We start from the raw sequence: 25409 nt of genomic DNA, 5'->3' as shown, positions 1-25409 counted from the left end.
GAACATTGGACAACTTGGGCTCTGGCTCGCTGGACAGCACAGGCTCGGGGCCATTGGACAGCACGGGCTCGGGGCCGCTGGACAGCGAGGACTCTGGGGAGGTTGAAGCGGGGCAAGGTGACGGGAGCCATGTCGTCGTTTTCCCCGTCTACAGCCTCCACGGGTCCCAGAAAAAATAACCAGGCGGGTACTCTCAAAGGACTGCTGGTGGTTGGTGGCGTACGCTGACCAGGTTGCATTAGGGCCGACAGACAGGAGTTCAGAGCAGCTGCTAGTTGATTTACTGGACCTTTGGCTTGTAGCTTGGAGGCTGGCTACTTTGGCTTCCTCAGTCTGTCTAGCCCATGTAGCAAAATACCCGAACAAAGTCTACAAAGTCTTTGGCTCCTCCAGGTTGAGAAGCTTCTCGACTCGGAGAAGCAGGCAAAGGGGCAGGCTGGGTGACAAACAATGAACCTGTAGCCAAGGTGTTAGCAGGCTGAGAAACAGGCAGGCTGGTGGGTGAGTCATTGATATTAGTTTGTAGAAACACTCTAGCTTCTTCTTGATTTCATCCAGGTGGGGAACAAAATGACTCACCCAAGATCTCTCCTTGAACCACTGCTGCTGTATGGCGATCCTCTCCAGGATTAGAGAATACTGGTTAGGTTTGGAGTTAACCAATTTTGCCACATTCTGGTCGAACTGGACCACTTTCTCAGAGAAGAGACGCCTCTCTGCTGGGTCCATGCTTGGTCAGATCATTCTGTCGTGACTCAGAGAATTTGAGGACCCAAAAGCAGAGAGCAGGCAAGCGTATGTTGAGCTTGAGGATTTATTTAACAAAAACAAAGTTGATACCAACAAAAGGAGTCCTGAATGCAGTAGGCAAAACTCATTCCAGAATGTAGATCAAACAAAAGAACAGGATATCCAAACTGGAACAAAGAGACAATGGGGTAGACTCCACACAAGAACACACAAACAGTACACGCAACAACAGAAGACAATGATCTGACCCAAGACAAGGGAAACACAAAGAATAAATACACAAGGTAACGAGCAAACAAGGGACAGGTGACACTAGGGCTGGGGAACAGGTGAAACACATTAGACAATCACAAGGATGTGAAAACTAAGAGACATGAAGTAAAACAAGACAAGACAGAAAACCAGACTACCAAAATAAAACAGTAAACAGAAACATACACAACCACAACAAAAAGGTTTCTATCAGCCTGAAAACATGTTGTTAACCAGTGCCAGAAATGGAAATTTCATCACTTAATTAATGCCTACATATATATATATATATATATAGCTCTCAGTCTCGGCCCCCTAGCAGATGGGTCTGACCGCATATGCAGAGTTTGCTGAGGGGGGGGCAGGAGGAGCACTGCCCCCTGGTGGCTCAAACAGGTAATTGCATTGTTTAAAAAATTAGTGGAATAATTACATCTGGCATGACCAGATATTTTATAAATATCTTAAATAACACAAAACAACTAAATGGTGATAGGTAATACATCTGATTTCATATACTGCTTTAGTAAAAAAAAATATTACCTGGCTGACGATGGGAGCAGCAGGACGCAAAAAACGAAAGTTACTGTTGCAATAGTCTGGACATCTTGCTGTGCCAACCTTGCAATAAAGGTTTCCTAAATGCCATGTATATACATGTGATGTCAGCTTACTAATTGATTGATTGTCCTTTGCTGAATGGTCTCAATGTTTTATTGTTTTATTTCATATGAATACTAGTTTACTAGAGGAGTAACTTAGTATTTGAAGTAATGCAGTGGCCTTAATTGGGAATTAAATAATAAAAATCCCATCTCTTCAACTTCATCTCCGACTCATTCTGAGCGTTTACACCTGCTCAAGACTACTGATCTACATCTACCCTTGAAAGGGACAAACTAAATCTTTCCCTGTCATACTAATGGTAGCATGGGCATTGCAACACAGCCAGTATCTCTCTCAAAGCGCTCCTCTTCCAGGAATGAATAAAGCTTGATAACCCCTCCCTCCTCTTCCTGCTCCCAAACACAGCCAGCTCCACTCTGTGCACATATTTCCTTGTTCCCTCCCCTTCAGAGCTACAGTTTGCAGATGGGTGTAACCAACATGCTGGGGAAGTACAACAGCGTATCACTGATATTTTTAGATCAGAGCTCAGACTAAATTGTGCACAAAACATAAGGACATTTGTGTTTGGTAGATATGTCTTTGTTGTAACAATGATTCTTTCCAATAGATCTTATACCATTCGAAAGCCTGATTATTTCCATTTTAAATGGTGCCACATTTGTAAGAGAGATGAGTATGTGGGTTGCGCCCATGAAAAATTTGCCAAATGGTCTCTGACAATACCAAACAGCTTTTCTTTGCTGTTGGTATTGCAATCAGTGGCAATCCATTATTTCCTCAGTCTGGGACCAAACCCTATCCTCCAAGATGACAACGCTCGCCCCCACAGAGCGGGGTTTATCAGAGACTACCTCCAGAATGTGGGAGTGGAGAGGATGGAAGGACCTTCCAGCAGTCCTGACCTCAACCCCATTGAAAACTTGTGGTATCAGTTGGGCGTGCTGTTGGCGCCAGAGTGACCAACACAACCACGTTGGCTGACTTGCGATAAATGCTGGTTGAAGAATGGGATGCCATCCCACAGCAGTGTGTGACCAGGCTGGTGACCAGCATGAGGAGGAGGTGCCAGGCTGTTGTGGCTGTGTATGGTTCTTCCACTTGTTATTGAGGCTCCTGTTTGTTAATGAATAAATTGTGAAATGGCCAATATGTCTTGTTACTTCTGACTTCAATCACCCAATCCACAAACAACACCAAACAAGAGTCAACAAAGATAAGGTGTTTGGCATTGTCAGAGAAGATTTGGCAAATTTTTCATGGGCGCAACCCACATACTCAGCTCTGTTGCTCATCCCACAAATGCAAGTTCCTTACAAATGGTATAAGATTTATTGCCAAGAAGCATTGTTACAACAAAGAAATAATCTAGCAAACACAAATTTCCTTATTTTATGTGCGTAGTTTATTTAAATCCTAATAGATAAAACATGAACGTTTCCACGTGTAGCTCCAGCTGGTTTTAAAGCTCAATATGTCTCTATTTCTTTACATCTTACTCACTGACTACACGTAGAAACTGCCGACTGCCTGTCTGCTGTCGACTGCTGTTGCGTGTGGATGGCGTAACGACACGTAATCTTACAGGAGACAGAACATCACCACACCCTGGTGGCTGTTGTTACCATGGTACCACGTCAGACAACCAAGCCAACTTTCCTAATGAATTACAAAAAAATCATAGCCCCATTTTATTAAATAGTAAAAATAAAAAAGACATAAAGACCTTTTATGTACTGAATGATTATAATATTATGCACATAACACAAAATGTGAACGGTTGCATATGGACATATTTTTGACATAGCCTACTATGTATTGGGACATACTAAATCTTTTCCTGGCATACTAATGGTAGTATGGGCGTTGCAACACAAAGTGCTCCTCTTTTAGGAATGAAGCTAAACTTGATAACTCCTCCCAAACACATGCTGTTGTTACATCAGAGCTCAGACTAGTTTCACTTCTCAGGAAGTGAGACTCAGACAGTCGTTGTCACTGAGCGAGAGGTGAAATGGCGCAGAAAGGAGTTCAGCTGAACCGGGAAACCTTCTCTTGTTCCATCTGTCTGGATCTACTGAAGGATCCGGTGACTACTCCCTGTGGACACAGCTACTGCATGAACTGTATTAAAAGCCACTGGGATGAAGAGGATCGTAAGTACAGCTACAGCTGTCCTCAGTGCAGGAAGACGTTCACACAGAGGCCTGTCCTGCTGAAAAACACCATGTTAGCAGTTTTAGTGGAGGAGCTGAAGAAGACTGGACTCCAAGCTGCTCCTGATGATCACTGCTATGCTGGAGCTGAAGATGTGGCCTGTGATGTCTGCACCGGGAGAAAACTCAAAGCACACAAGTCCTGTCTGCAATGTCTGGCTTCTTTCTGTGAGAAACACCTTCAGCCTCATTATGAATCAGAGACATTCAAGAAACACAAGCTGGTGGAGCCGTCCAAGAAGCTCCAGGAGAACGTCTGCTCTCGTCATGATGAGGTGATGAAGATGTTCTGTCGTACTGATCAGCAGCTTATCTGTTCTCTCTGCTCTGTGGAGGAACATAAAGGCCACAACACAGTCTCAGCTGCAGCAGAGAGAGCTGAGAGGCAGAGAGAGCTCGAGGGGAGTCGACAAAACATCCAGCAGAGAATCCAGGACAGAGAGAAAGATGTGAAGCTGCTTCAACAGCAGGCGGAGGCCATCGATCTCTCTGCTGATAAAGCAGTGGAGGACAGCGAGAAGATCTTCACTGAGCTGATCCGTCTCCTGGAGAAAAGAAGCTCTGATGTGAAGCAGCAGGTCAGATCCCAGCAGAAAAGAGAAGTGAGTCGAGTCAAAGAGCTTCAGGAGAAGCTGGAGCAGGAGATCACTGAGCTGAAGAGGAAAGACGCTGAGCTGAAGAAGCTCTCACACACAGAGGATCACAACCAGTTTCTACACAACTACCCCTCACTGTCACCACTCAGCCAATCTACATCCAGCATCCATATCTGTCCTCTGAGCTGCTTTGAGGACGTGACAGCGGCCGTGTCAGAAGTCAGAGATAAACTACAGGATGTTCTGAGAGAGAAGAGGACAAACGTCTCACTGACAGGGACTAAAGTGGACGTTTTACTGCCACAACCAGAGCCCAAGACCAGAGCTGGATTCTTAAAATATTCACGTGAAATCACACTGGATCCAAACACAGCACACGCACGGCTGTTATTATCTGAGGGGAACAGGAAAGCAACATTAATGAAAAAACAACAGTCTTATTCTAGTCACCCAGACAGATTCACTGATTATTACTGGTGTCAGGTCCTGAGTAGAGAGAGTCTGACTGGATGTTGTTACTGGGAGATGGAGAGGAGAGGAGGAGTTTCTGTAGCAGTCGCATACAAGAATATCAGCAGAGCAGGGCTGTTGGATGAATGTAGATTTGGATTTAATGACAAATCTTGGGCGTTAGATTGTATCAAAAACAAATATACATTTTGTTACAACAAAGTCCAAACTCCAGTCTCAGGTCCTGAGTCCTCCAGAGTAGGAGTGTACCTGGATCACAGTGCAGGTATTCTGTCCTTCTACAGCGTCTCTGAAACCATGACTCTCCTCCACAGAGTCCAGACCACATTCACTCAGCCGCTCTATGCTGGACTTCTAGTTTATTGTTCTGGAGACTCTGCTGAGTTGTGTAAACTGAAATAGACAGAAGTCATTTAAGGGTTAAATTCTGTGTGTTAACTCTTCGACTTATTTAGTCTCCATTTTCGTTTGTTGCTGAGAGCTGATTGTGGTGACATTCGATGTTTTCGACGTTTTTCACGTGTTTACACATTTTTGTTGCTTTTTCTTATTTTTTTGCTTTTATCAACATTTGTCAATTTTTTCAACATTTATTTGCTTTTCTAAATGTTTTTGTGAATTAGTTAGACTTTTTTTTGCTTGTATTGACGTTGTAGAAGTGATGAGATGTTTTTGTTTGTTGAGAAAACCATTCGGGGAGCCCCAGAAGCTCTCAGTGTGCTCAGCTGAGATCTGTTATTTTACCTTTGATTGTTGAAACAGGACGATATGTTAAAAAAGATCTTTACCGAGATGATCTGTAGATATTAGCTGCCGTTTGTTATTCATGTATTTCTCCACGTTATGTATCTGTGGGACAGGAAGATGTCTGTTAAATAGCGGTGTCTTGTAATCCCATGTGGGTCGGGCCAAATGTTTGGCGTGACACAGAAATCAAATCAAACTAAAAGTGTATTTAGTTTATCTTTCACTGCATGGCTCTGAAGAGAGAAAGCACCAGACCTCCTTTATCCTACACACTTTGTTCTCTTTGTGGACATTTGTAAAGAAATCTAGATTTACATTTATTTGTTTGGCGGACCAAATGTTATCATAATCATAATCAATAATTCATTCTTCTCTTTTACATAGCTGAGATTCTGATTTAAACAAAGTGATTGTGTGGATGAAGTGAATCTGTTGATGAAATCATTGAACAAGAGTCTTTGAACAGACTTTACTGATGGGATGTGTGAACAAACTGAAGCTTTACATGATGAATAAACTAACATGAACAAAGTATTTTCTTCCTGTCTTCATTCCAGGGTTTCATACAAAGCTGAGGGAGAAAATGTGAAACTGATATGAGAGTATAACTGAGGCACTTTTCCTCCTGAAACACCACAAAGTACAGTGTTCATGTTTAGAGTCAGTCAGTCTGTCCTTTCAACTTTCCTCACTAAAACTGCTCCGTCACAGAGAAATGAGCAGAGTTTTCTATCACTTGTTGATTTTTACAGCCAACATTTCCTCTCTGCACTGAGTCAATAAATATGACACTATAACTAATTGTGTTTCATTAGTAGTTCCTCTTCCCCCCGGCCCTTAATATTATGTAACAGCATACATTGACAAAAGCCACAAGGGCATAACTGCAAAGCATTATGGGTGATAGTCCCCTCTGAAGTGACCATCGTTGATCACTCGCTCCCTCTCCCATTGCCTGGTTGTATCTAAGGTCCATCCTATTTTCTGGAGCAGTGAACAACATTTGCATTGCAAAAAGAAGCTTATGGGATGGGAATGATTATTCCAGATATTAAAGAAACAACAGAGCCGTGCAGAGACCTGTGAAGGGGCAGGGGCTCAAAGTTGAAAAGGGGCATGTGGTACCCGAATTTAAACCACCACGGTGTTAGGGCTGTGTATAGCCACAGTATAGGCCATGATACTGATGTTATAGTTTAATATATTATCATGTATTACAACACTGTAAGCAAGTAGATATAAAAACCTGTCCTAGTATAAAGAACACACCACTACGTGTAAAAAAAAACAAAAAACATAAATCAGTCTGTGGTCCACTCAACATCCTCTCATCTTAACTACTAGTCAAATAATTGATAATTTCAGCTTTTTTACCCTCAAAAATGAGGTATAATGTCATTTAAGTTAGGTTTTATTGGCCATTAATGAAACAAAGAGTTGAAAAAAAGCAAGAAAAACGCCGGAAAAAGTTCATTTTTAATTTTGACGTGGAACGACAACAAGTTGATGGTCAACAGGAAGACGACACGAGGGTTAAGCAATCATCTGCTAAGGAGTGTCTCACTGGGACTGACCTGATGTCATGTTCAGCTACTGGTTACAGAGGGAGCTACAGCAGGGGAGATGCTTCCAGGAGACATGACTGCTCCACACAGAGCTCAAACTGAACAAAATAATGCCCCAGATTCAGAAATCAAGTCAACACATTCTAACCGGGGGGTCTGGGAGTCCGATGAGTGTCATATATTTACTGGTAAGAAGTAGGGCTGGATCCAAATATCACACTATAGGGATATTCATTTGTTCGGTAGGTATTCAATTTTCATTTTGGGATTCGCGTATATATTCTTTTTTCATTTTTTTCATTTAATACTGTAATAAAGTTGACAGGGATTCAACTTTTAGAGAAACACAACCCTAAGAAGCAGCTCTAAGAAGGATATAAACATGTTTTGAGCCCCCTGAACAGTTATTTTTACCTCTTTTTGAGGAGTGGGTTGTCTTTCATATATTTTGATGAAGATACTGTTCTGAGTGGCTCAGCCAGAGCATCACTGTAGCAGCAAACTGCTGTCTGGAATCACAGGCAACTTGATCTATAGACATTAGAAAGAACATGAGGGGGGAGGGGGGGGGTAATAGATTAAACCAGTGATACATGTTAGCATGATCAGATGCAAAGCCTGCTATTAAGTGTCTGAGTGTGACCTGATGTAGTGCTCCACTGACTGGCTGCAGGAGAGATGGCTGCTGCACACAAATGCATCATAAATCCTCTATATCAGCCAGTTTCAGGGATTATTCATAAAGTGATCTTCATTATAAGATGCTTTAAAATAAGAAGTCAAACATCTTACCTCACTAAAATCATACTAACATTACAGGTACAAGGTAACATTGAATCTTGGCAGTGGCATACAGAAACATAGAGTTAGAGTGAGTACAACATATACATTAAAGGAGAATTCTGCCAATTTTTACTTTAATCTTGATCACTATAAATATGCATGTACTTAAGATTGAAAAAAAACACGATCCGAATCGGTGCAGGCAACACGGAGTAGCTGCAGCTACATGTATGAGCTTCCACTGAGCTATAACGGCAGTTGTCAGGGCAAGTTTTACAGTGCCTTTGTACCTCTTAACAGACATAAAATGCAATTAAAATGTCTGTGCAACATGAACAGGGCCCTTACGTGACAACAAGATGCGTTTTCAACTCAGACATTGTTTAAATTCACCTACCATGTCTCAATCCTGCCGGTAGGTAGCTTGCCCTGTTAGCTGTTAGCTGTACAAACACAACTTTTCCATTGTCTTGATGGCACCAGTTGACAGCTCGTACAGGTTTCTGTATGTGGATGTTGGTTGTAATGGAAGAATTTCTGATGGAGGAGTGTTTCGTGGATGCACGTTAGCAGATGTCCTGGTAAACAGAACCACCAACATCCCTGCCCCTGCACAACTTCCGGGTTCTGACCAGCTGGCTCCATACTGCATTGTGGCAGATTCTTCTGTGTCTTGCTAACCACCATAAACATCCAAGACACTGTCACAGTGGAGTAGATTGTCCTGGCTTGTTGTGCTCTGCATAACTTTCTACAGAGTGAGGGCAGCAATGTATACATGGCAGACATTGTGGACCAGGGCGGACCAGATAGAGACATTATTGAAGGAAGGTGGAGGCAAGACCCTGCCCTACAACAAGCCCCCCTGTCACAAACCACCAATGCAGCAGCAAGGGCCAAACAAATCAGGGATGAACAATGTCGTTATTTCATGTCTGATACTGGTGCAGTGCCTTTTCAATGGGGCAAGATATAGGACAGATTGTCCGTGTGTAAAGGAGGATAACTTGTTTTGTTTCAATTGTGATTATTGAGAAGGATCAATAAAAATCATATCAATCATGATGGCCTCCTGTATCATTATCACCAAAAAGTCTACACACTAGCGTCATAGATGTTGGAAACATAACATTACATTGAGAGTAGCAAGACATTATTGCTGAATAAGTTGTTAATGGGGAATGAGATCATGGAATGGGTTCACCAAGTTCCCCACAATGTAATGTTAATGTGGTTTCTGTATGAAAGGTTACATGTGAATGGAGGACCAGACGACCCAGAAATGGAACACTGACTGGCCTTCATTCAGATGCAATATGAGCAGTTCATGGCTTATTATAGAAGACAATAATAGTGTGAAGTACCTTGGCATAGCTGTATTCACGTGTAGACTATGTTGAAATGGGGTGAAGGTAACTCACATTACAGTGAGAGTAGCAAGACATTGTTGCTGAAAATTTTATGTTACAGTGGATTGTGTTTAAACCCACAAGTTCCACATCATTTGTATTAATATTACTATCATTATCATAAGGACAGTGGAAAAAATACAGGGACATTCACTTTTCCAAAGATAGGCTTTTATGATCAGAAGTTATGGGGGCAGTGGCCTAGGGGGTTAAGGAAGCGACCTTTGGAACGGGAGGTCGCCGGTTCAATCCCCAGATCGACAGGATAAAATCTGGGTGGGAAAGTGAAAGAGCAGAGCTTGTCCCTCCTTCATTACCACCACTGAGGTGCCATTGAGCAGTGAGCAAGGCGAGAAGAGTGAGCAAGGCCCTTAACCCCAGTGGAGTGCTCAGTGGCCAGCAGATCAGACTGTGGTTGTGCTGGGCAGGTATGAATTGGAGCTGACCATTGAAAATATTAAAAATGAGGGTTTGGACTCTGTTCTCCAAACAGAATGTCTGAGCAGAGGCCTGCAGTTACAGTATCAAATTGTACATTATAGAGTGTGGTCTAGACGTACTCTATCTGTAAAGTGTCTGGAGAAGAGTAAACTCTTGTTACAAAGACCCAACAATTCCCCCAAAAGCAAGCATTTGGTGCAACAGTGCAGTGGCTAGGAAAAACAGACCCAGGATCTTGGTGGGCAGCCATCTGCCACTGCCGGTTGGGATACAGATATAGAGAGTTATGATTCATAATAATTATAGCAGTTGGTATGATGAACGGTGGCAATTATAGTAACAATAAAGATAATGGAACTATTACTTGAAATAATAGTTGTAGCAGTTCAGGGTGTTGCGGGGCATAGTAGGGCATAGCAGTGCATTTACATATGGGGGTTCCCATGTATCATCTTCGCGTGCCACCCTGCCAAGATCTCTCGCTACCCCTTTGCCACCCCATGTAAAACGTTCTACATCCGCCACTGGCCCCTGGTGATACAAAACTGTGACTCATCAGTGAAGAGCACTTTTTGCCATTCCTGTCTGGTCCAGCAAAGGTGGGTTTGTGCCCATAGGCGACGTTGTTGCCGGTGATGTCTAGTAAGGATCTGCCTTTCAATTGGCCTACAAGCCCTCCGTCCAGCCTCTCTCAGCCTATAGTGGACATTGTCTGGGCATTGATGGAGGGGTTGTGCACTCCTGGTGTGACTTGGGCAGTTGTTGTTGCCATCCTGTACCTGTCCCACGGGTGTGATATTTGGATGTACCGATCCTGTGCAGGTGTTGTTACACGTGGTCTGCCAGTGTGAGGACGATCAGCTTTCCTTCCTGTGTCAATACAGTTCCTGAAAAAGGGACGTTTCTTTTTTTGCTGAGTTTACATCCTCTGCTGAGTCCTTTTAAGGATGGCGTTGATGTTGGACTCCCACTTCAGATCCTGGAAAATGAATGAGCCCACATTTGACACTGAGCTGTTGGATATTGTGGGGGGGGGGGGCAGCACTGTGGGTTGCTTCCTAAAGTCCACCACCATCTCCACAGTCTTTAGAGTGTTTAGCTCCAGGTTGTGTTGACTGCACCAGAGCGCCAAATTCTCAACCTCTTGCTGATATGCAGACTCGTCACCATCCTGGATGAGCCCCATGACAGTGGTGTCGTCTGCAAATTTTAAGAGTTTGACAGCTGGATCCTTGGAGTTACTTGCAGTCATTTGTGTAGAAGGATAGGAGCAGTGGGGAAAGGACAAATCCCTGTGGTGCACCAGTGCTGAATGTCCGTGTTCCAGATGTGACATCTCTCAAACGCACATACTGACTCCTGTCAGTCAGTAAGCTGGAGATCCACTGACAGATGGCACGAGATACAGTGAGCTGAGAGAGTATGGTGAGAATTTCAGGTATGATAGTGTTGAACGCTGAGCTGAAGTCCACAAACAGGATCCTGACGTAGGTCCCTGGCTGGTCAAGGTGTTGCAGGAAGAAGTGCAGCCCCATGTTCACTGCATCATCCACTCACTGTTTGCTCTGTAGGCATACTGCAGGGGGTCCAGCTGGTGACCTGTGAGGTTTTTGAGGTGGGTCAGCACCAGGCGTTCAAAGGACTTCATGGCGACTGAAGTCAAGACCACAGGTCTATAGTCATTCAGTCCAATGATGGAGGGTTTCTTGGGGACTGGGGTGATGGTGGAGCTTTTGATGCATGACGGGACTTGAATATTTGTGTGAAGATTGGTGCTAGCTGGACAGCACAGGCCCTGAGACAGGAGGGTGTTACACCATCAGGGCCTGATGCTTTACGGACATTTTGGCCACGTCCACACGTAGCAAAACAATCTTTTTTTCCCTGTCTTCCCTGGCATCGTTTCAAGAATAGTTGCGTCCAAACGGATCCATATGTAAATGACTTAACACGCTACTTCATATTCCAGGCCTATAGTTGGCGCTGTTTCTGCTACAGAAATTCACCAAAAACGGAGAACAAGAGGCACATAATACTTGTGCGCTGTATACAAACAGACAGTAGAAGAAGAAACCATAACACAAAATGGACGAAAATGTGCTAGTGGAAGGAAACCAGAATAGTTTGTGTGGACCAATAGTGAAGTCGAATTGCTGCTGCGACTCACACTCGGCTACAAGGCGAGTAAATTGCAAGAAAATGTTGACTGGTGAAGTCTAGCTTTTTCCAGTTAAGGCAGCTGGCAAAAATCAACCCAGTCCTTCAGAGACAGCATTTTGAAACAGTAATCCACGCCTTTGTGACCACTCGGCTGGATTACTGTAATGCACTTTATATAGGGGCTAGTGGGTCTTCCATTGCTCGTCTTCAACTGGTACAAAATACTGCTGCATGTCTTTTAACTGGCACACGCAAGTACGAGCACATTTCACCTATTTTAGCTTCACTCCACTGGTTGCCTGTCCATTTGAGGATTCATTTTAAAATTCTTTTATTTGTTTTTAAAGCCTTGAATGGCCGTGCCCCACCTTACCTCTCTGAGCTGCTGCACCCCTACACTCCCAGCCGATCTCTCAGGTCAGCTGACCTCAGAGGGGACAGAGCGTTTGCCGCTGCAGCTCCAAAACTTTGGAACGGACTGCCTCTGCACATTAGACAGGCCTCCTCTCTGTCTAATTATAAAAATCTTCTTAAAACCCACCTCTTTTCTTTGGCTTTTTAACACCAGGTGGAGTGTTGATCTTATGTGTATACTTGCATATTTGTATTGTGTTTGTCATATTGTATTTTATTTATTCTACTTATTTCTGTTTTATTTTTTTGTGCAGCACTTTGGAAACCTTGTGTTTGTTAATCGTGCTATATACAGTAAATGAAGTGGATTGGATTGGATTGGACTGGAAGTCATGCCAGTCTGAATATATGGACTTGACGAACGTGTTTCATGCACAGTGTCCGACGGAGGCAACAGGGGGCCACGGCACTTTCGAAAGCCCAGGTGACCATGAAGCTAAAAAATATTTGTGGCAAATACAGACGGGCCATGGACACAGGACGTCGAAGTGGCCAAGGACGGGTGGTTATTTTATGAGCTTTGCCAGGAGATCTACACGCTCCATCGATTCAAGCATCGAGACAGGTGACCTGGTGGAGTTGTCGTCCCAGCCCTCAACACCGACAGAGGAGATGCCTGCATCACCAAATTCAACAGAATCCCTCGACTGTCTTCCTCCTGCATTTTTGAAGCAGTGCCGGGTTTTGCCCAAGTATGCTCATCATTTCAAGCTTAGCTATCTAGCTATATGCTACAGTGCCGTGTCGTTGGAGGCATTAGGATGGATGCATGTTTATGTAGGTGTGTCTCTTCAGTACATAATTCACAACTTAGTTTGGGCCTTAAGTTGCCCGATAGAAATGCTCTGCTCTGCTTAATTCTAGGCCAAGCTGGACAGCCACAGAGGGGACCGACCAAAGAGGCTGACCCAGCAGAGGAGGATCTGAAAATCAAGAGGAGGATGTTGGAGTTGACTGAGGAGTCAGCAAGAAGTCACGCTGAGAACATGACACAGATCAACACAAACATTGCAAATATAACCAGCACCATACAGGATGGCTTTTCCCTGATGAGGGAATTGCTTATCAGACCCCAGTTTTTACTCCGCCACAGCAGCAGGGTACAATCATCATATGATGATCACAATCATCATCAACCATCATATATTCATTCAACACCACACCCCACGACACAAGCCTTTCGGCATACAGCTACACCCAATCGGCGTGTATACCAACCTGGACAATGCACACCTACACCAACACGCAGCCCAGAGAATTAAACGTTTTCATTCAGAAGAGCACTGCTGCAAGACCATGTGGAGTGACCTTTATGTTATATTTGCACATTTTAAAAACTTTACTTTTTTAATAAAAGAAAGATTTCTGAAAGTGATTGCAGTCATTTGTTTATTTTCACTAGACACACATTATTCACAACACTTTGAAAATGACAATCAGTAAACTATTCTGCCTAAATCAGGTTATGACCTACTGCTAAAACGTGGAGTTTAGAAACAGTGAACAGTTGTTCAGAGGAGAGCAGCAGGTAGGAACCGATGACATGTTTTATGGAAAGACTTAAAATATGTTTCTCACTGTATCTGGTACATTGAAGGGGATTATTTGATAACTACACTATATATATATATATATATATATATATATATATATATATATATATATATATATATATATATATATATATAATGTGGAGTCAATCATCTGAACAAATTGTCTTTTGTATTTTGTAGTGACAGTTGTGTGACTTTGTGATTTTGTGTTATGTCTTTTAAATATGATCTGTGATCTGTATTCGGATTGTCAGGTGAAAACTTTGTGGAACAAAATGTTAAGTCTCTGAAATATAACAAATTAAGATATTGGATTTAGTTTATAATCATTAAAGCTTATGCTACGCTTAGCTTTCACAAGGTTTTCCAAGTTAACAAAATTATTAAGAGTAAGAAGGGTAAGAAGTCGAGGGGTGTGGCGATGACATCAACGATACACAAGTATGCGGTTTCGCCGTCCAAACGAAGTCACAAGGGCGCCGTTTTCGAATTTTTTCACCCTGGGACCAGGTTTCAAAAAAGTGTGTTTTCAGGCAGTGCGTTTACAGGATTAGCTTGGACGATAGGCCAAAATGATGCTAAACATGTGCGTTTACACCAAAAAGTGTCTCTGTGTGGATGGCTCCTTTGCCTCTGAAAGAGGCGGCACACATCCTGTTCACATATGATGAGTGTGGATTGAGTATCGGGGGGAAGGGGTAGCCAGGTGAGTGGTGGGGCCTACAGGTGGTCTGGAGTGGGGGAGGGGTGTGAGTGTTTCCCTCTCAAACCTGCAGTAGAAGGCATTCAGGTCATTGGCAAGGCCATTGTTAGCCTCAGCAGTGGGGGTGGTCTCTTATAGCTGGTGGTGTCTTGAAGGCGTCTCCACAGTGCTGCAGAGTCGTTGGCTGAAAACCGGTTTTTCAACTTTTCACAGTAGCTCCTTTTAGCTGCTCTGATCTCCTTGGTCAATGTGTTTTGTATCAGACTTTTGTGACTGTATTGATGACAAATAGGTTAAGTCTGCAGATAATGTAACTGATTTCAATGGTTAAACTTGTGAAAAAAAATAGGAATGCTATTATTTCTGCCAGTATATAGGCTACATTAAAGGAATATATTTTGAAGTGGGGTTATGAAGGTGTTCAATATCAGTTTAAGAGGACGCTATATTTATAATATTTTCACAGCTTTATCTTGCCATCAGACAAAACCTTTTTACCACGCAGAACACGGGAGTTGCTGGTTTACCGCTGCCTACATGAGTTAATTAGTTTGTTAGTTCCTAACCCTTTAAAACAAAGTCACACTATAACAAAATAACTAAGCGATGGAGGCAGCCGTAGAGGACCAACCCTCGTGTTCTGTGAGGTAAAATTACTGTTTTTGTCAAAGGAGTCTGGTGGCTTTGGAGAGAGCAGAGATAACCTGAAATATTCAAAAGTTAAAGCACTCATCATTCAGAAGAAACCGGCCAAACAATATTAATATTTTGCAGAAACGGTAACATGTCAGCAGCATTTTAATGATGGTTAAGGTGGCGCTAAATCCTAATTCTATATATTTCACAGATTGTAGTTACTTTGCAAATTTGCTATTTACGAACAAAAAGCAGTTATTCATTCATGTGTCTTCCATGTTGTATGTTTGAATTTTTGCAAACATTATAAACTTAATTACAGGACAACTCAGTCATTTAGTAAACTGGGGATCCGTCTCCAAACCCTCTGATTCTAAGAAGAGTTTACCTCCTAAAAGCTGAAGTCAGCAGAGTTTTTAAATGAGAAATGAGCTCTGTTGTAAACAAGTGTTGCTGCGTTCCTTATCACATACTTTTTCTTTTTACTTTAGTACAAACTGCAGCAAAAAATTTGTTTCTGGCATACTAATGGTAGTATGGGCCTTGGAACACACCCAGTATCTCTCTCGAATTGCTTCTCATCCAGGAATGAACAAAGCTTGATAACTCCTCCCACACACATGCTATTTTAAGATCAGAGCTCAGACTAGTGAGACTCAGACAGTCGTTGTCACTGAGCGAGAGGTGAAATGGAGCAGAAAGGAGTTCAGCTGGACCAGGAAACCTTCTCTTGTTCCATCTGTCTGGATCTACTGAAGGATCCGGTGACTACTCCCTGTGGACACAGCTACTGCATGAACTGTATTAAAAACCACTGGGATGTAGAGGATTGTAAGTACAGCTACAGCTGTCCTCAGTGCAGGAAGACGTTCACACCGAGGCCTGTCCTGCTGAAAAGCACCATGTTAGCAGATTTAGTGGAGGAGCTGAAGAAGACTGGACTCCAAGCTGCTTCTGCTGATCACTGCTTTGCTGGAGCTGAAGATGTGGCCTGTGATGTCTGCACCGGGAGAAAACTCAAAGCACACAAGTCCTGTCTGATCTGTCTTGTCTCTTACTGTGAGAAACACCTTCAGCTTCATTACGATGTAGCTCAGTTAAAGAAACACAAGCTGGTGGAGCCGTCCAAGAAGCTCCAGGAGAACGTCTGCTCTTGTCATGATGAGGTAATGAAGATGTTCTGTCGTACTGATCAGCAGCTTATCTGTTATCTCTGCTCTGTGGAGGAACATAAAGGCCACAACACAGTCTCAGCTGCAGCAGAGAGAGATGAGAGGCAGAGAGAGCTCGAGGGGAGTCGACAAAACATCCAGCAGAGAATCCAGGACAGAGAGAAAGATGTGAAGCTGCTTCAACAGCAGGTTGAGGACAGCGAGAAAATGTTCACTGCGCTGATCCGTCTCATGGAGAAAAGAAGCTCTGATCTGGATCAGCAGGTCAGATTCCAGCAGAAAAGAGAAGTGAGTCGAGTCAAAGAGCTTCAGGAGAAGCTGGAGCAGGAGATCACTGAGCTGAAGAGGAAAGACGCTGAGCTGAAGAAGCTCTCACACACAGAGGATCACAACCAGTTTCTACACAACTACCCCTCACTGTCACCACTCAGCCAATCTACATCCAGCATCCATATCCATCCTCTGAGCTGCTTTGAGGACGTGACAGCGGACGTGTCAGAAGTAAGAGATAAACTACAGGACGTTCTGAGAGAGAAGTGGACAAACGTCTCACTGACAGGGACTGAAGTGGACGTTTTACTGCCACCACCAGAGCCCAAGACCAGAGCTGGATTCTTAAAATATTCACGTGAAATCACACTGGATCCAAACACAGCATACAGATGTCTGTTATTATCCAAAGGGAACAGGAAAGCAACATACATAAGACAAAAACAGTCTTATTCTAGTCACCCAGACAGATTCACTATCACGTCTCAGGTCCTGAGTAGAGAGAGTCTGACTGGACGTTGTTACTGGGAGGTGAAGAGGAGAGGGAGAGGAAGAGTTTATATAGCAGTTGCATACAAGAATATGAGAAGAGCAGGGGGGGTAGGGTTCTATGTCTTGGATGAATGTGGATTTGGATTCAATGACAAATCTTGGGCGTTAGATTGTATCAACAGCAGTTCTACATTTTGTTCCAATAGAGTCCATACTCCCATCTCAGGTCCTGAGTCCTCCAGAGTAGGAGTGTACCTGGATCACAGTGCAGGTATTCTGTCCTTCTACAGCGTCTCTGAAACCATGACTCTCCTCCACAGAGTCCAGACCACATTCACTCAGCCCCTCTATGCTGGACTAAGGGTTTGTTATTATGAAAACTCTGCTGAGTTGTGTAAACTGAAATAGACAGAAGTAATTTAAGGGTTAAATTCTGATTCTGTGGATTCTGATTAGAGAGCTGATTGTTGTGACATTCTATTTTGTTGTTTTTCATGTGTTTACACATTTTTGTTGCTTTATCTTATTATTTTGCTTTTATCAAAAAATTTCACCTTTTTCGACATCTATTTGCTTTTCTAAAAAATTAGAAAAACATTCTCAGTTACACACATATTAAGGGGCAGTGGTGGGTTAGGGAAGCGAGCATGGGCCTGGTTCAATCCCCAGACCGACAGGATAAAATCTGTGTGGGGAAAGTGAAAGAGCAGCACTTGTCCTTCCCACATTACCACCACTGAGGTGCTCTTGAGCAAGGCCTTTAACCCCAAGGGCAGCAGATCAGACTGTGGAAAAAAATAATTCGGGAAGCCCCAGAAGCTTTCTTCAACATTCATTTGCTTTTCTGAATGTTTTTGCAAATTAGTTTGAGTTTTTTTTTGCTTGTATTGACGTTTTAGAAGTGACTTTACTGATGGGATGTGTGAACAAACTGAAGCTTTACGTGATGAATAAACTAACATGAACAAAGTCTTTTCTTCCTGTCTTCATTCCAGGGTTTCATACAAAGCTGATGGAGAAAATGTGAAACTGATATGAGAGTATAACTGAGGCACTTTTCCTCCTGAAACACCACAAAGTACAGTGTTCATGTTTAGAGTCAGTCAGTCTCTGTCCTTTCAACTTTCCTCACTAAAACTGCTCCGTCACAGAGAAATGAGCAGAGTTTTCTATCACTTGTTGCTTTTTACAGCCAACATTTCCTCTCTGCACTGAGTCAATAAATATTACACTAAAACTAACTGTGTTTCATTAGTAGTTCATCTTCCCCCTCCCGGCCCTCAATATTACGTAACAGCATACATTGCCAAAAGCCACAAGGGCATAACTGCCAAGCATTATGGGTGATATTCCCCTCTGAAGTGACCATCGTTGTTCAATTACACCCTCTCACGTCGCCTGGTCGTATCTAAGGTCGGTCCTATTTACTGGAGCAGTGAACAACATTTGCATTGCAAAAAACAGCTTATGGGATGGGAATGATTGTTCCAGATATTAGAGAAACAACAGAGCCGTGCAGAGACCTGTGAAGGGGCAGGGGCTCAAAGTTAAAAAGGGGCATATGGTACCCGAATTTAAACCACCACGGTGTTAGGGCCGTGTATAGCCACAGTATAGGCCATGATACTGATGTTACAGTTTCATATATTATCATGTATTATAAAATTGTAAGCAAGGAGATATAAAAACCTGTCCTAGTACAAAGAACTAGTATAATATAAAAAAAGAAATCAGTCAAAAAAGTTTATTTTTTAACCCTTGTGTTTTCCTCAGGTCAAATTTGACCTGTTTTAAAAGCTTTTTCATATCACAAATATGGGTTTCTTTCAACCAAATTGCCCCAAAATAACCTGGATGCATGCATGGACGTTGTATGGAACCCAGACAACATTCTTCACAAGTAAAATGAATCATTACTTCCTTTGACTTTTGGGGTTTTTATTCAATTGTTTAGCATTTGAAAAAAAAGTGTTCTGACTAAACTTTGACATAAACCAGTCTGTGATCCACTCAACATCCTCTCATCTTAACAATGCTACTGGTTTTTAAAACTCAAAAATGAGGTATAATGTCATTTAAGTTTATTGGCCATTAATGAAACAAAGCGTTGAAAAAAGCAAGAAAAACGTTGGAAAAAGTTAATTTTAAATTTTGACCCAGAAGGACATCAAGTTGATGGTCAACAGGAAGACGACACGAGGGTTAAGCAGTCAGAAGAGTAAGATGTGCATTGTGTGGGTAAGGAAGAGAGAGAAAGTCAAAGCCTGCTGACAATGCTAAGAAGTGTCTCACTGGGACTGACCTGATGTCATGTTCAGCTATTGGTTACAGAGGGAGCTACAGCAGGGGAGATGCTTCCAGGAGACATGACTGCTCCACACAGAGAGCTCAAACTGAACTAAATAAGGCCCCAGATTCAGAAATCAAGTCAACACATTCTAACCGGGGGGTCTGGGAGTCCTATGAGTGTCATATATTTACTGGTAAGAAGTAGGGCTGGATCCAAATATCACACTATAGGGAGATTCATTTGTTGGGTAGGTATTCGGTTTTCCTTTTTGGGATTTGTGTATACGTTATTTTTTCATTTAATACTGTAATAAAGTTGAGAGGGATTCAACTTTTAGAGAAACGTAACCCTAAGAAGCAGCTCTAAGAAGGATATAAACATGTTTTGAGCCCCCTGAACGGTTATTTTTACCTCTTTTTTTCATATATTTTGACGGGGGAGAAATCAACCTCTTCTAAATATTGGGGGGAGGGGGGAGCATAACCCCTGCATCAAAAAAAATAAATAAATAAATAAAGATCTAGCCCTTTACTCACTCATCCAGAGCATCACTGTAGCAGCAAACTGCTGTCTGGAATCACAGGCAACTTGATCTATAGACATTAGAAAGAACATGGGGGGAGGGGGGGGGGGTAATAGATTAAACCAGTGTTACATGTTAGCATGACCAGATGCAAAGCCTTCTATTAAGTGTCTGAGTGTGACTGACCTGATGTAGTGCTCCGCTGACTGGCTGCAGGAGAGATGGCTGCTGCACACAAAAGCATCATAAATCCTCTATATCAGCCAGTTTCAGGGATTATTCATAAAGTGATCTTCATTATAAGATGCTTTAAAATAAGAAGTCAAACATCTTACCTCACTAAAATCATATTAACATTAAAGGTACAAGTTAACATTGAATCTTGGCAGTGGCATACAGAATCATAGAGTTAGAGTGAGTACAACATATACATTAAAGGAGAATTCTGCCAATTTTTACTTTAATCTTCATCGCTTTAAATATGCATGTACTTAAGATTGAAAAAAACACGACCCGAATCAGTGCAGGCAACACGGAGTAGCTGCAGCTACGTGTACGAGCTTCCACTGAGCTATAACGGCAGTTGTCGGGGCAAGTTTTACAGTGCCTTTGTACCTCTTAACAGACATAAAATGCAATTAAAATGTCTGTGCAACATGAACAGGGCCCTTACGTGACAACAAGATTTAAGGTAGCTTGCCCTGTTAGCTGTTAGCTGTACAAACACAACTTTCCCATTGTCTTGATGGCACCAGTTGACAGCTTGTACAGGTTTCTGTATGTGGATGTTGGTTGTAATGGAAGAATTTCTGATGGAGGAGTGTTTCGTGGATGCACGTTAGCAGATGCCCTGGTAAACAGAACCACCAACATCCCTGCCCCTGCACCACTTCCAGGTTCTGACCAGCTGGCTCCATACTGTATTGTGGCAGATGACGCGTTTCCGTTCACAAGAATGGATTTAACCCTTGTAAGGTGTTCATATTTTTGACCCACCACATTATTAGGCTTTTAAATCAATACAGCCATAACAATTAATGTAAAAATACTTAACAGACACATAGACACACACACAGACAACACATAGGGACAGCGGCAGGGAGTGATCAGGAGGAGGCAGATGAAGATGACAGGGAGGAAGAGGCCTGCAGTTACCCCTGGACCATATGGTTTGTTTATATTCTCCTTCCATAGAAATTGCAGTACAGTAGCATAACATGTCCTGTCACTCAGTGAAATGACATGTTTTCAGGTTTTGGCTATTTCCATTTGGTTGTATATGTTATAGGGTAAGATATGCAAAGATTTACATATATACATAGATTATCTAATGATGTTTAAAAGTTTCTCTATCATGGCATTTGTTTGACCTTTTGTTTGGATCACATCACTCCAGTTCTTAAGTCTTTACACTGGCTACCTGTGCCTCAAAGAATTGATTTCAGACCACCTCTTAGGTGGTCTGGGACAGGTCTGCTTGTTGTCCCCAGAGTCAGAACTAAACAGGGGGAAGCAGCATTTAGTTTTTATGCTCCACATATCTGGAACAAACATCCAGATAACTGCAGGTCCGCTTTAACGCTCAGTTCTTTTAAATCAAGGCTGAATACTTTTCTTTTTGATGTTGCCTTTCTTTAAATAATTATTCATTCATTTCTATTAAGTTGCATTGTTGAAACTGTATGAAAATCGATATAAGCATATAAAGAGAGTAAACCAGTGGAACCGGCCCGTTCTGGGAACGGCAAGGATTGCGGGTGGATTACGTGTATAGAGCAACGGCTTATACATTGTCCCACACTAGCACCATAAAATCTTGTATTTGATCTGCTTTTATATTTTTAACTGTTTTTAACTGCTCTTTAATGTTTCATTTCTTGTACTGCACTGTAACTTTTTTTCTTGTATTTTAATTGTTTGTATGTAAAGCACTTTGAATTGCCCTGTTGCTGAAATGTGCTATACAAATAATACTGCTTTGCCTTGTCTTTTGTTTGATCATAATTACTGATAAAATAAGACACATTCTGTTTTATTTTCTGTTCTATTTGTCTGTATCAGTAAATATGATCAAGCCATTTAATTCAGAAAAACAGACCCAGGATCTTGGTGGGCAGCCATCTGCCACTGCCGGTTGGGACACAGATACAGATATAGAAAATTATGATTCATAATAATTATAGCAGTTGGTATGATGAACGGTGGCAATTATAGTAACAATAAAGATAATGGAACTATTACTTGAAATAATAGTTGTAGCAGTTCAGGGCGTAGCAGGGTGTTGCGGGGCATAGTAGGGCATAGCAGTGCATTTACATATGGGGGTTCCCATGTATCATCTTCGCGTGCCACCCTGCCAAGATCTCTCGCTACCCCTTTGCCACCCCATGTAAAACGTTCTAGATCCGCCACTGGCCCCTGGTGATACAAAACTGTGACTCATCAGTGAAGAGCACTTTTTGCCATTCCTGTCTGGTCCAGCAAAGGTGGGTTTGTGCACATAGGCGACGTTGTTGCCGGTGATGTCTAGTAAGGATCTGCCTTTCAATTGGCCTACAAGCCCTCCGTCCAGCCTCTCTCAGCCTATAGTGGACAGTCTGGGCATTGATGGAGGTGTTGTGCAATCCTGGTGTGACTCGGGCAGTTGTTGTTGCCATCCTGTACCTGTCCCACAGGTATGATGTTTGGATGTACCGATCCTGTGCAGGTGTTTTTACACGTGGTCTGCCAGTGTGAGGACGATCAACTGTCCTTCCTGTGTCCCTGTAGCGCTGTCTTAGGCGTCTCACAGTAGGGATATTGCAATGTATTGCCCTCGCTACATCTGCAGTCCTCATGCCTTCTTGCAGCATGACTAAGGCACGTTCACACAGATGAGCAGGGACCCTGGGCATCTTTCTGTGGCGTTTTTCAGGGTCAGTAGAAAGGCCTCTTTAGTGTTCTGAGTTTTTAAAACTGTCACCTTAATTGCCTACCATCTGTGCACTGTTAGTGTGTTAATGGCCGTTCCACAGGTGCATGTTCAGTGATTGTTTATGATTCACTGGACAAGCATTGAAAACATTGTCTACATCTTTTACAATAAAGATCTGTAAAGTTTACATCCTCTGCAGAGCCTTTTTAAGGATGGCGTTGATGTTGGACTCCCACTTCAGATCCTGGGAAATGATGGAGCACAGAAACTTGAATTAGTCCACATTTGACACTGAGCTGTTGGATATTGGGGGGGGCAGCACTGTGGGGTGCTTCCTAAAGTCCACCACCATCTCCACAGTCTTTAGAGTGTTTAGCTCCAGGTTGTGTTGACTGCACCAGAGCGCCAAATTCTCAAACTCTTGCCGATATGCAGACTCGTCACCATCCTGGATGAGCCCAATGACATGAAATTTTAAGAGTTTGACACCGATCACTTCGCACAGCTCCAGTGATCTGTTGAATATTTGTGTGAAGATTGGTGCTAGCTGGACAGGACAGGCCCTGGGACAGGAGGGTGTTACACCATCAGGGCCTGATGCATTACGGACATTTTGGCCACGTCCACACGTAGCAAAACAATCTTTTTTTCCCCCGTCTTCCCTGGCATCGTTTCAAGAATAGTTGCGTCCAAACATCCATTTGTAAATGACTCCACACACTACTTCATATTTCAGGCCTATAGGTGGCGCTGTTTCTGCTACAGAAATTCACCAAAAAACAGAGAAGAAGAGGCGCATAATGCTTGTGCGCTGTATACAAACAGACCGTAGAAGAGGAAACCATAACATAAAATGAACGAAAATGGTTAGCTAGTGCAAGGAAACCAGAATAACTTGCGTGGACTGATAGTGGACCGATAGAACTGCTGCTGCGACTCACACTCTTGTTAAGACGTCGTCGCAGGGTAAGAGGTTGAGGGGTGTGGCAATGACATCATTGATAAACAAGTATGCGGCTTCGCCGTCCAAACGAAATCACAATGGCGCTGTTTTCGAATTTTTTCACCCTGGGAAAAGGTTTCAAAAAAGTGTGTTTTCAGGCAGTGCGTTTACAGGATTAGCTTGGACGATAGGCCAAAATGATGCTAAACATGTGCTTTACACCAAAAAGTGTCTCTGTGTGGATGGCTCCTTTGCCTCTGAAAGAGGCGGCACACATCCTGTTCACATATGATGAGTGTGGATTGAGTATCGGGGGGAGGGGTAGCCAGGTGAGTGGTGGGGCCTACAGGTGGTCTGGAGTGGGGGAGGGGTGTGAGTGTTTCCCTCTCAAACCTGCAGTAGAAGGTATTCAGGTCATTGGCAAGGCCATTGTTAGCCTCAGCAGTGGGGGTGGTCTCTTATAGCTGGTGGTGTCTTGAAGGCGTCTCCACAGTGCTGCAGAGTCGTTGGCTGAAAACCGGTTTTTCAACTTTTCACAGTAGCTCCTTTTAGCTGCTCTGATCTCCTTGGTCAATGTGTTTCTGAGTGTTTTGTATCAGACTTTTGTGACTGTATTGATGACAAATAGGTTAAGTCTGCAGATAATGTAACTGATTTCAATGGTTAAACTTGTGAAAAAAAATAGGAATGCTATTATTTCTGCCAGTATATAGGCTACATTAAAGGAATATATGTTGAAGTGGGGTTATGAAGGTGTTCAATATCAGTTTAAGAGGACGCTATATTTATAATATTTTCACAGCTTTATCTTGCCATCAGACAAAAACTTTTTACCACGCAGAACACGGGAGTTGCTGGTTTACCGCTGCCTACATGAGTTAATTAGTTTGTTAGTTCCTAACCCTTTAAAACAAAGTCACACTATAACAAAATAACTATTTTGGAGAGAGCAGAGTTAACCTGAAATTTTCAAAAGTTAAAGCACTCATCATTCAGAAGAAACCGGCCAAACAATATTAATATTTTGCAGAAACGGTAACATGTCAGCAGCATTTTAATGATGGTTAAGGTGGCGCTAAATCCTAATTCTATATATTTCACAGATTGTAGTTACTTTGCAAATTTGCTATTTACGAACAAAAAGCAGTTATTCATTCATGTGTCTTCCATGTTGTATGTTTGAATTTTTGCAAACAATATAAACTTAATTACAGAACAACTCAGTCATTTAGTAAACTGGGGATCCGTCTCCAAACCCTCTGATTCTAAGAAGAGTTTACCTCCTAAAAGCTGAAGTGTTGTTGTGTTCCTTATCACATACTTTTCTTTTTACTTTAGTACAAACTGCAGCTGCTCTTAAAAAGTACGTACAGTTGTCTGCAGAACAGCCTGCAGACAGTTGGTACTTACAAAAATTGTTTCTGGCATACTAATGGTAGTATGGGCCTTGGAACACACCCAGTATCTCTCTCGAATTGCTTC

At 42.6% G+C, this 25409-nt stretch overlaps 1 protein-coding gene across 4 annotated transcripts in view; it reads left to right on the top strand.

The window, feature by feature from the left end:
- Positions 1-17693, top strand: part of LOC116041800 (tripartite motif-containing protein 16-like) — a 38403-nt gene extending 20710 nt beyond the window's left edge. Inside the window, exons 3-5 of one of the 4 annotated variants that reach the window (XR_004895095.1) lie at positions 4967-5800; positions 9910-9912; positions 17320-17330. Coding sequence is in view for 3 of the 4 variants with exons in the window: in XM_035991826.1 (XP_035847719.1) it covers positions 3644-4423; positions 16760-17665 (1686 nt within the window). In the remaining variant the exon portion in view is untranslated. Of the gene's footprint in view, positions 1-3608; positions 4424-4966; positions 5801-9909; positions 9913-12902; positions 12914-15977 lie in introns of those variants that run through there. The other 3 variants (XM_035991826.1, XM_035991827.1, XM_035991828.1) reach the window with 3 other exon arrangements.
- Positions 17694-25409: the final 7716 nt, after the last annotated feature.

The sequence above is a fragment of the Sander lucioperca genome, chromosome 14 (genome assembly GCF_008315115.2).
Source record: "Sander lucioperca isolate FBNREF2018 chromosome 14, SLUC_FBN_1.2, whole genome shotgun sequence".
Classification (NCBI taxonomy): Eukaryota; Metazoa; Chordata; class Actinopteri; order Perciformes; family Percidae; genus Sander; species Sander lucioperca.
This window is presented reverse-complemented; position numbering and strand designations above follow the sequence as displayed.